Source organism: Octodon degus, unplaced genomic scaffold (assembly GCF_000260255.1).
Source record: "Octodon degus isolate 3935 unplaced genomic scaffold, OctDeg1.0 scaffold00010, whole genome shotgun sequence".
NCBI lineage: Eukaryota > Metazoa > Chordata > Mammalia > Rodentia > Octodontidae > Octodon > Octodon degus.
In genome coordinates, this window is record NW_004524586.1 from 4007681 (window position 1) to 4020067 (window position 12387).

The 12387-nt window shown below is 50.1% G+C and overlaps 1 protein-coding gene across 1 annotated transcript in view; it reads right to left on the reverse strand.

The window, feature by feature from the left end:
- Tll2 (tolloid like 2) overlaps positions 1-12387 on the reverse strand; it is a 147458-nt gene that overhangs the window by 96713 nt on the left and 38358 nt on the right. The window contains exon 2 of the mRNA XM_004625684.2: positions 11998-12108. Coding sequence (XP_004625741.1) covers positions 11998-12108 — 111 coding nt within the window. The remainder of the gene's footprint in view (positions 1-11997; positions 12109-12387) is intronic.

The window sequence follows — 12387 nt, forward strand, 5'->3', positions numbered from 1 at the left end:
AGGGTGGAAAAACTTTTTTTTTGTATTTAGGCTTCTAATATGGGAAGCATTTATTGGAATGCTATATAAATAAAAAGCCTTTAAGTTTATTTCATTTATTCTGCTTTAGATATCAATATACTGTCTAAAAGCAGGAAACATTGAAGCCCATTCAATCAATATCACAAAAACATATAAATATTTAAAGAAAGCAAAAGCAGAATAAAATTAAGAAAAGCTAAGAGGCTAGGGATGGCATTGTACATCTGCAGTAGTCCCAGAGCTCTTGGAATTGAAGCAGAAGAATCACACGTTCAAGCCCGGCCTGGGCAACCTACCAAGACCTTGTCTCAAATTTTTAAAAAATTACAAGTGGGCTGGGGATGTAACTCAGGTACAAAGGCCATGGGCTCGATTCTCAGTACTGCAAAAAATAAAACTTAAAATAATACTGCGTGGGGAGGTTGTACACAGTCTTTGTGTTGGTCAAAGCAGAAAGGCCAAGACTCGCTCCTCAGCTGACAGAAGCAACTCTGAGGCAGTATTACCAAATTCCATGCATTAAAATCGCTGATGTGAACCCTGACAGGATTTTCCTATGAAAAATGACATTATAAATAGGAAGGTGGGGCTAGAATTACCAGGCTTGGCCTCAAAAGCCACATCAACCCAGAAGGAAGTCCGGCCACCCCAGGAAGTCAGTTCAGTCACCCATCACCTCCAAAACCAAGGCTGCTCCGTGATTCATTCTTCTCTTGAGGCACTGATGTGGATTCCCACACCCAGCCCCACTGCCTTTGTCACTTCCTTTCCACACCCAGCCTCCCTGGGGACTCATTGTTAGCCTTCCGCTCAGTTCACTTGACCCCTTCCGCCCTTGGGCATCTCTTCCATGTTCAGGACTTCAGCAGCACTCTGAGTAGGTAAGTACCACAGGTGTCCAGGGAGGACACTCAGACTCGTGATGTAGGCATGATGCCCGTGTTGGGGCGGGTGCAAGAGGATGAAACAAAAGCCCAAATGAGAGACATCCTGTGACCCTTGAGAAGAGAAACACCCTTGCTTCTTTCCAATTCCTCATCTAGTTCTAAGAGGCCAGTTGTGCTCTGCACCTACCCTTTAGATTGATATGCAAATGTTGCCTTTGACGCTTTTACCTGAGCTGTCTTGAGTGGAATTCTGTGTCTTATAACTGAAAGACTCTCAGCCATAGTGTCAGGTACTGACTTCTGCTTCTGATTATTGTTGATTCAGGCCCTCGGATCTGTGGCCCAGGAGGACAATGGCTCCCCCTGCACCCAGGTGGCCCCTCATCTCTGCTTCTTCAAATTGTGACAGATTCAGTCATAATAAAGATCAATTCAGAGGTGAATTGACTTCCCAACACTTCAAGTTCTCAGTAAACTCTGGCTTCTGTCCAAGGCATAAGTCAGCCCTGAATGAGGCCCCAGAGGATGGGGATGATAGAATCCTTATGCTGCGCTCCTTCGTCCTTCTCAACAAGCAGATGTGTACTTTATCAGATGCCTCTTTATTATCTCAAGCCATCTCCCTAAATTAGAAACTGTATGGGTTCAGGAAGTGCCAGGCCTGGCCTAGTTGCTGCACTGAAGCCTGCCTCTCTCTGCAGTGCCTCCTGACCACTGCGCGCAGGCCGAGCGCAGGTGCTGGCTCTGGGGCCAGAGGCATTTAAGGAGCTCAGGTCCCACATTCAGGGGCCAGCAGTGTGTCGCCCTCCCCCAGTTGGCACTGACCTGCCTCCAGCTTGCTTTTATGATCTTCTATTTTGTGTTTGCTTTTGTCCTCATCTTGTTTTCCCAGCAAGCTCTGTGCTGTGTCCTCTGTAATCTCTGCTTTCCACAAGAACCAGGAGTCCATGCTCTTCTTTTGAGAGCCCAAAGTGGAATTGGAAGCCTGCTAAAAGGCCTTTCTGATGCTGGTAGCCTGGGTTTCTGGACTCCTCAGCTGGCTTGGATGATAGCTGGCATCTTTCCTCCGGGGGTGGGGGCTTCTGCCTACTTTGGGAGGTGAGCAGATGCCTCACACTATCAGGGATTTTTGATCCCAGATTCCACCATTCCAGCTCACTCTGCCCTCCAGTTCACCCAGAGCACAAAAATAATCATGCCCATCAATAGAATCCATCTCTTGATGGTTAGAGAAAAGGCAGGTACAGCTGTACCTTTGGTGCTGAGTACAGAGTCCCTGCAAGAATTTGTTACAATAGAAGAATGGAAGTTGGCAACAGACACAACAGCGGCCATGGAGATAAACCCCAAGGGAGGGCTATAGGACAGCCTGTGGGTCTAGGCTGTGAGAATGAAGTTCTATGTATTGGAGTACAGAAGTCTTGTGGAAAGAACAGGTGACCGGGGGGTGGTCAGCTGGTCAGCCCATAGACTAGGAAGGGAAAGTCTGACTACAGACTTGGAAGAGGAAACAGGAACTCTGTCATACTCTCTGGGTCAGGTAAGCTCTGTTCACGAACATCCTGCAAGATGATGTGGGCCTCTAGCCCCAGGGCACCACCCCTGAGCCCAAGAGTTTCTTCTAAAGCTGGTCCCACTCACAGCTGGGGAGCTCAGGCATCACATGCTCAAGCAAAGAACCCCCAACATTAATGGCCTCTTGGAGAAGGGGAGACGACCACACAGTCCTGAGCCCCCGGTTAGAACCTTGGTTTGAAGCCAATCAGCAAATGGGATTCACATGAGTTTGTCAGGCACAATGCATGATGCCCAGCTGAGAGCGGACCTGAAGAGGAAAGGCTGAGCCAGGCATGGTGGTTCAACCCGGTAATCCCAGCCCTTGGGAAGTTAAGGCAGGAGGATGGCTGCAGCTCAAGGCCAGCCAGGGCTAAACAGTGAGTATAAGGCCAGCCTGAACTGCATAGCAAAACCCTGTCTCAAACAAATTAAAGACGAAAGGCTGACTTTTGACAGCTGGGCGCAGGGTGAGCAACAGCTCTCATGACAGTCCCACATCTATGGGACTCATGCTTGTCTTTTACCATCATCTCTGAGGGCAGTAATGGGGAGACTGCGTCTTCGGCGACACAGAATTAGTAGTGATGCCAATGGTTGTTTCCAGAAGCAACACAGCACAAAGGTTTGACGTGAGGAAGACAAAGTCCTAATCTTGACTCTGCCGATAATTATTTATGGGATCCCAGACAGCTTACTTACCCCTCTGAGCAATGGCCCTCACATCTATAGGTGCTGATACCCTATCACGTGGAGCTACTACACACAGATCAGATCATGTATCTCAAGCATTTAATCCATAATTAACACACAAGAATGGTAGTTATTACCATTTTTATTCATTCAAAGAGAAACCAGCATCTGAGCAATTTTCAAATTTATCTGGCCAAGTCTGAGATCCCAGAGTTTGACCCGGGACAACAAGGGCAGCCCCAGTCATTTTAGGGATTGACAAAGATTTCCTACATGCTAGGTAATCACATCCAAGGATCTGACAAGAGCACATTGCTGCTGGCCCACCTCCTGTATTCTCCAGGGTATTGCATGGTGAATTCCAACACAGCCAGGCATTTGGGGAGCAGAGGGCCTGAGACTAGAAAGAAGACAAAAGAGGTAGCAAAGGGACAGCAGCGTGGACATGGTTTTGGGTGCCAGACCCTGGAATATGGCTTCACCTACCATACTTATTTAACCCCTCTGTAAGGCAGGCATTAACATCCCATCTTATAAACAGGATTGAGTTCACCTAAATTCTACAACTAATCAATACAGAGCCAGAGATTCAAAACCAGTCCTGCCTGCATCTCTCCACACGCAGCTCTCCCAGGGTCCAGATCCCTACTGAACACCACTAGTGTATGAAAGCTCACAGGAAAGGGAGGCCACAGATCAGAATTCCTAACTCAAGTTCCACATCATAGTGAAATTTTTTGAAATTGCAAGCTAAAGCATAAACGTGTGTGTGTGTGTGTGTGTGTGTGTGTGTGTTTCTGTTCAGTGTGCGTGTGTGTGCATATGTGTTTCTGTTCAGTGTGAGTCTTCTCAGAGAAGTGCTCATAATGTTCATTAGACTAAGAGAAATCTGTAAGCCAGCCAGAGTGGAAAATGCCTATAATCCCAGCATTCCTGAAAGCTGAGGCAAGAAGATCAAAAGTTCAAGCCCAAGCTGGGCAACTTAGCAAAATATTGTCTTAAGGAGCCGGGGAGATGGCTCAGTGGAATAAGCGCTTCCTTGGCAAGTGCAAGGGTCTGAGTTTAATCTCCAGTTCCACCAAAAAAAAAAAAAAATTGTCTTAAAATTTTAAATACACACATAAATAAAAAGAGATGGACATGTCACTCCATGCAAAGGCCCTGAACTAAAACGGAGGCGTGCTGTAATCTGTCTATCTATCTATGCCTATAGCCTCAAAATATCAAGTGCACCATACTTAGAGAAAAAAAGTCACAAAGACCGTATTGTCCAACCCCCTCCTCATTCAGCTCCTGCGAAGACAGTGAATAGGACTGGGGTAAGTAAGAGAACCCCGTAACAGCTCCGGGACTCTTTCTGGCTTTGCAAGCCAGAGAGCACAGCGGCAGAGGCCACAAGTTTCTCAGTGTTGTCCCTTGGCCATGCATGAAGTGAGAAAAGACAGACCCAAATCTACTGGTCTGCCCACTGAATGGAACAAGAAGCAGGAAGGGTAACACTCGTTTATACACTCAGGATACGACTCCTTGCACAGAGTGTTGCAGGGATCCTGCTATCCTTCTCACCTGGACACTTTTACTTAGTATCACTCCCACCTCAACAAGATAAACTAGTGAGATCAAGTGGCCAGGGTCCACAGAGCTGGGGAAGGTCTCCGTCAGCTGTAGACACAGAGAAATCAGAGCCTGGCCATGGGACTGAGTGAAACAACCTCACCCGCAAGTTCTCCCCGGAGCCTCAAAACTAACAGGGTGTTGGGAACAGAGACAAATGGGGTCTCCTTAGATCTTCAAACCTTAGAAAGCAAAGCCCAGAAACTGAATGAAGGTTCTCTGATTTGGGCCATCCGGGTATCTCCCAGGTTTGTGCAATTAGCCTTTTTATGCCTAAAGCGAGTCCTGTGCTCACCAAAGGCTTTTGGTTTGCCGCTTTTCTATAGTCTGTAACAGCAGAGCTCAAATCCAGAGCTCAGACTGGCTGAAAGGAATAAGAATGCGTTTTCATCTGCTGCTGTGCTCAGATGGGAGCCCTAAGGCCAGGTGAGGGTACCTGCGCCACACAAGGCCATGCTCAGAGTGGGAAGCGAAAAGCTAGTAGCCAGAGAGGCGGGAGGTGAAGAGACCTTGGGATTTAAAGAAAAGGACCAGAGCGAGGACACATGCTACCCAGAGTTACGTCTTGGACTCTCCCCAGGTCACTTGTTATTTTGAACCCAGATGCCAAGCTGTTGGTGTTGTGCAGATGCTACACATAGACAGCGGGAGTTCAGGCAGCAAGGATTTAAAGCGAGGTTGGCTTCTTAAATAGTGATGGATATGACCCAGTGGGCCGGAATAAACAGGCAGGAAGTGTCAGATTCCATCAGAGCCGGCAAGTAATTAAAACCATTTCCCCTTTCAGAATCCTCACTACACAGATCAAGCAATCAGATCCATCCACTTGAGCAGAGATAGCTGCAAGACAAGCCTTCCCGGTAGGTCCATTTACGAAGATGAGACGTGCAGCCCTGACTTCCTCAGCTCTTTGGAAAAGAAACAAAAGGCCCGAAGCATCAACCACACGAAGCGCCACATCCACATCATGTGTAGTGAAGAAGTAAAGTGTCTAAATTCAGGAACTGGACTGCGGCGCTGCCACTGGGCCTCGAGGGGGTCGGAAAGTGTGTGTGTTGTGCGCATGTCCGTGTCCCCCCACCCCCCACCCCCGCTAAGTACTTCCTTCACTACACAGCTAATCCGATTAGCAGCTTTAGGAGAGTCTGCAATGTTAATTCAAGGGCCCCATTCACAGTGGCTTGGCCCATGCCTGCTCAGAGCTCCCATTCTTCTCACTGCAAATAAAACCCAGCCAGAACTTTCCCTCCCCGAAGGATACGCTTTTGCCTCCTCGCCCCACACACTTCCAAGTGCTGCCACCGCATCCCGGGCAGCTCCCAGAGCAGGGTAATGGGCCCACTTGAAAAGGAGGAAGCAAGGAACTCTCTCCATCCCAAGCGCAAAACAAGGCACTTTTAACAGCACCCTGAACTCAGCAGCTCCTACAGCCGCGGCGGGGTGCGTGAAAAGGGTCACCAAAGTGTCCCGGCGCAGGTCTGGGCATAAGTCACTGGCTTTCCCTCTAGACCTTCATTTCTTTGTCTGTAGAATGGGGACTGGAAGCAGAGAGAACAGCTGGAACCGAAGGCTGGAAAGAGGGACCCTGGGTGTGTACAGACACGACGTCATTGTGTTTGGCTGGAGGGCCAGGGGAAGGATAGGCGGGCTGTGCACAGAGCAGACAAGGGCTTGGAAGCCAGACCCAGCAATGCCTCTGATAAACAACAAGGAGCTCCTGGGGGTTCTAAGGAGCATGGCCTACTCGATTCCTACCACTACCACAAAACTCCCCACAAACCAAGGGTTAAAAATGTCAAGTCTATTCTCTCCCAATTCTGAAGGCTAAAAGTCGGAAGCGGGGCAAGGCCAGGCCCCTCCGAGTGCTCCAGGGAAGCAGCCTCCTGTGCCTCCTCTTAGCTTTGGGGTCTCCGTGACAATCCTCTGGTGACAATCCCTGGCATCTGGGCTCATACTGCCTCGCTGCACCTCTGCCTCCCTTTGTATGGCTTCTTCTCGGGGTCTCCTCCTCTCATGGGAACACCAGTCACTGGCTTCAGGCCCACCCCACACCCAGTATGGTTTCATCTCAAGATCGCTAACGAACCAGATCTATTAAGACCCTTTCTTTCCCAAGAAACTCCCGTGCTGCGGTTCCAAGTGAACAGGAACGTTATGTGTCCCCTAGAAGGTGACCTGAAAGTGGATGAAAAAGGAAAGAAGAGAGGCGAGGCAGGGACACTCTCCCGTCTGTGGCCCCTAAATGAAGAACGACAGCGTGTCCCGCTGGGAGCCCCGAAGCTCTCAGGGCCTTCTATCGTGACCAGTACAACACCCTGAGTGGGCTCTAAAGCAAGCCGGGCACTTGCTCTCTCCTTACTCCCACCCACTTCCCGCGGACCTCCGTCCCTCCCGGCCGGCGGTAAGGCCGGAGGCTCTTACAGGAGGACGCAGAGCCTGCCTGCCCGCCCGCAGTGGTCTGGATTCCACCGCGACTGCCCGTGCACGCTGGCAACTCTGGGCGATGAGGCTCTCTGGGCAACTGACAATTCTTCTTTCTGGAGCCTGGAGAATAGTTCCAGGTTTATAGGATAAACTAGGGAAGGAAGCCCGTGAGGCTGCTCTGAAGATTTGGGGGCCCTGCCCCACATCCTGAATGGAAACTCAGCCCTTTTCCACGGAGCTCCTTCCCCAGCTTCCAAAGAAAGAAAATAGGCATTTCCCAAAGCTTGGAAATAAGTCAGCCTCTGTCTAGGAATACACCCAGGGATACGTCTGGTGTGGGGAGCAGGGCGAAAAACGCGCTTCCTGCTTATGCATACAAAGTTCTTCAGAGCTGCGTCATTTCTAATAGGAAAAAATTGACCGAAAAAGAGTGTGTATAAGGGTTTGGGTGTGACAGCTTTGCATACCGGTTCACTGAAGAGAACAAGAGGGACCACAGTGCACTCTGTGGGAAGATGTCCCTAGTGCAATGCTGACTGCACAAGTGCGCATGCAGTGAAATTGCTTTTATGTCGAAAAAATATACCCACACTGTGTGCCCGCAGCCCAAGGACATTAAGGCTAAGAAGAGTCCGGCAAACTGGTAATGGGGCAGGGGTGGTTGTGGGGCCAGAATGCCAGGGACGCTTTCCCATTTTATACCATTATGAGATACTGAACTGTACTTTTTAACAACAAGAAGTATTGGTTTAATCAGCAAAAACAATAAAAAATATTCCCATTCTGAACATAAAGTGGTATTCTGGGTAGATGCAAAGTACTATAGGCCCTCAGAGAAAAGCCACCAGGGTAAAAATTACCTTGTCATAAACACACACACACACACACACACACACACACACACACACACACCCCTATATAGCTTGAGAAGAAGGAAACACCAGGTCTAGCTCTCAAATGCTTTATGCCCAAGCCCCCCATTCTCTCCACAGATGATAAATTTCCACCTCACTCCCCACTTCATTCCTAACTCCTCCCACATCAATATTCTCTGCAAATAATGATGAGAAGAATGCAGAGTTGATCTTTATGGATCATTTAGCATGTACCAGGAACTTACACATGTGGTTTCCTTTCTTCCTCATGGCATCACTGTAAGGCAAGGATTCGTACTATTCCCACTTGCGAGATGCAGAAACTGTGGCTCAGCTCAGGAATTCAGCACAGGCAGCATCACCCGCAGGCCCGGAGCTGTGACCGATAGTCTGGCATCTTTCTGGTGCTAAGTTACTGCTGAAGTTCTCCGGCCCTGGGAGAAGCTGTAGGTCTGCCATCTCTCTCTGCCTCCAGCCTCTCTTCTCCATCCACGCTAGCCATTGCCTTCTAGGTACAAGGGGCCAGTCTACCTCTGAGGAGTCCTAAGTCAGACGTAGTATAGACTCTGCCTTCTCTCAGAAAGATAAAAAGATAAGCACTCAGGCTCCACGTTCACCCAGATGCAGTGCTTGTGGGAGGCAGAGCCCTAGGCCTCCCCTTACCAGCAGCCTGAGGCACTCTTCTCAATGGGACACTCTAGAAGCTGGGCACAGAGCTGGTGCAGTGACAGACTGCTGCCCAGCCTCTTTCTAGGACCTCTCATGCACATTTGCCAAAGCTGTGCCATGGTCAGTCCTCCAAATGCACTGGGAGGAGCCAATGGGGCAACCCTGAGTTTTACAGTGGGGGGCGGGCATTGTCTTAGTTACTTTTCTCATTGCTATGACAAAATACCCATACCCACAGGTAAAGAAGCAAAGGTTTATTAGTCACAGTTGGTACAGGTTTCAGCTCAAAGCTGGCTGGCTCCAGGGCAGGGTGGCACGGCAGACAGGTACCCGGAGGAGAAACACTTCATGGTGGGCAGAAGGCAGAAGAGCATGCAAGGGGCCTTGACAGTGTCTTTCTGCCCCTTTTATGTTCTATTAGGCTACAGAGCTTAGGGCGGTGCCAAGGCAATCAGTGGGCTGATTTCCTAATCGCCCCCTCCTTAATCCCAGCATCCTAATCCTAGCATTGCACCATGAATCAGTCACATACTCTAGATCCAGCTGCTCTGAAGAAGCTTCGTCTATGACCATACAAGGATCTGGGAGAATATCTAGATTTTTCTTTTTTTTTTGAAACAGACAGACCTTGAGCTCACCATGTACCTTAGGCTGACCTTGAACTCACAGTGATCCTTCCACCTCAGCCTCCAGACTGTGCCATCATGCCCCAGCTTGGAGAGGACACTTAAACATGAGCCGTAACAGGCATCCTCTGACCCCCATGAGGCCTGAGGTGAGGGTAGGAGATCCAAGCGAAGAGACTAAGATCCACAAGGCCTTACGGGTGCCTGCATGGATGTCACACCTGCTTTCTAAGGGAACATAGGTGTCGACCTGGAGTTGTAACCTGGCAAACTGAATGGTTTGACAGCACCCACCAAAGTTAAATGTACAGGATCCTGCCACTCCCCTGGGTCCATGCCCACCGGAAACTAGCGTTTGTGCTCACTAAAAGATCTCTACAGGAATGCCAGTCACACCTTTATTTATCACAGCTGAACAGGGCAACAAAAGAATGAATAAGTTGGGTGTCCATTCACACAACAGAAGAGAACTACTCATACCCCTGGCCAAGCTGGTAAAAGAGGACAGACACAGGCTAACACACAAGGTCCCCATTATAGGCACAAGGAGTCTGTCGGGGTACAGGTCAGACTAGTGACACTTTGGGGATGACTGCTGACTTGGCATTGCTTCTAGAATGTTCCATAGCTTAGCCTAGTGGTGGTGTACACTTGGGGTCATGCGCATATGTAATAGCGCGTCACATTGTGCATGAGACATAAGTAAAATTCACTATTTGCAATTAGCACTGTAAAGAGAAGTTTAAAAACTATTTTAATTATATGGATTCTCATCAGGATAACTTCTCCAGATCTCTAGGCTGGGTGATTGGTGGAATTATGAAGAGATATTTCCTGATGTTGGAGCTCAGTTAAGCTATGGATACAACATTATGAAAAATAATTTGAAAGTTAATTCAAAATTCAAATGGACTTTTCAAACCACACAGAAGAGGCCTCGCAAATCCTAAGACTGTTAGTCCTAGGGCCAGCCCCACAGAGATGTCCTGACACCTTTCTCGACATTCTGACGGCTCCCTCCTCCTCCCTCCAGCCACTGACAACGGCTCCCCTGACCCAAATGCTTCAGCTCCTCATCCAGCAAGCCCCGTGGGGAGCTTCGGAGCCCAGGGCCTCCGGCTGCTCCTGTTCCTTCGAAGCAATGAGAGTCACCCCTGGCTGCGGGCACATCCTGTCCCCTGCCAGCAGGCTTCCAGGACGTTCCTGCTTGCATTAGCAGCTGCGGTGGGCATTGCCTGATACACGGTGGCCTGTCACCAGCGGCGCTCTGTGTGGTGAGGCTTCCCAAGCACTTGGCTGGACCCCAGCATCTTCTGGGCAGCTGCAGGGCTTCCAAGAACAGCAGGGGACAAGGAAAGGGGACTCCGAGGCACACTACGTCCAAGCTGAACAAGACACATCCTATGAGAAATCTGGGGCAGGACACCTGCAGCCCCAGGGAACGCCCACGCTCACCACCCCAGCAGCATGCACTTCACTGCTTGTCCCAGGCAGCCTCTCCAGCAACATAAAGGCCCCCTCCAGCCACGCACACCTCACCTCTGCTCCCCAAACAGAGAGCCGCTCTCAGTCTTCCCTACCTTTGCACCTGGCTCCCCCCACCTGAGAAGTCCTTTCTCCCACGCAGGATTCCTCCTCTTGCAGTCACAAGAGGGCAGGAGGCCTCTCCACTCACCCTGTTTTCTTCCACTGCTCTTGACCACTGCTCATTTGCCTGTCACCTTATGAGATCTTACGTGCCAGGAAATGGGTTAGCCTGTTATCTTTGAAGTCAATCTCCCAAAGCTTTCTGTAGTGAGATCTGGTTCCATGTCCACTTCACAAGCAGGAGAACTCACTTTGGAGATGTTAGAGCATTTGATCAGACCTAAGACAGTCTGCCTCGTGCAAAGGTTGGCTAGGAGATGGGAGTTAGAGCACCTTCCTTCTTGCACCAGCCTTGGACACGGCCCATGGTAGGTGCCTAAAACTTCCAGAGAAAGGGAGGCTGGAAGGAGTCAAGGACGGCAGCCACCTGTGAGTCTCGGTCACTGAACAACAAGCTACACTGCCCCCCAGGGACATTAGCTGCCATACCCGACTCTCCAGGCTGCTTCCAAAGACAGCAAAGTCACAAAGCTGAAGTCATGGAGTCCAGGGAGCAGGAAATTGAGAGCTCAGAACATGAGTCTCATTACTTCTCATTTTAAAGGCGGCCGTGAGGAGGGCAGAAGAGAGAGAGGTAATGAAGTTCCAAAGGCATGGGTAAGTCCCACCTTCAGGGGACTGTCACCTGGTTTGGCCCAAACAAGCAGACAATGCCCCATGGGCAAACAGCTGCTCATTCTTAATATCATGGCAAGTACCCCGAAGCCAGCCCACCAAGGGCTGGGCCAGCAGGACCCACACCAGAGTCCTAAGAACAGGCTGAACCCTTCCATAGAGAAGCAAGCGGAGATTTCCTCAGAAGGATCAGCTAACTTGGAGGCCCCAGCTCCACCCTTCCAGTAGAAAACATGGGGGTCAGACCCCCTGTTTTCCACAGCCAGATGAGCACTGGACATACGGGCGAGCACCAAGGCTTCTGATCGCCACCTGCCCCCACTGGAGTCCTCACCCTCCTGCCCAGGCCCAGATCAGAGGCCCAGTACTGACCAGTGCTATGTCCCACGTCCTCCCCTGGTGGCTTGGTCCAGCCTTGGGCCTTGTCGACGTGAAACAGCTTCAGATCATCTTCATCCAGAGCAATGTCCCCCCAGAACACAGCTAGAAAGAAAAATACACAATTGGATCAACGCAAGCTGGAGGTCCAGAAAAATGGGTTTACTAATGTCCCACAGGGCCCTGGGTGCTGGGGAATAAGCTCCAGAAAGGCGAGGCCCCACTCCAGTTTCCCCTGAGCCTAAGTGATGGGCTGCAGAGAGGAGTGGCAGATAATAATCACGCACATCAAAGCCCTGGGCTAGGAGCCAGGCACCACGAGCGATCCAGGAGCCGGGCACCACGAGCGATCCAGGAGCCGGGCACCACGAGCGATCCAGGAGC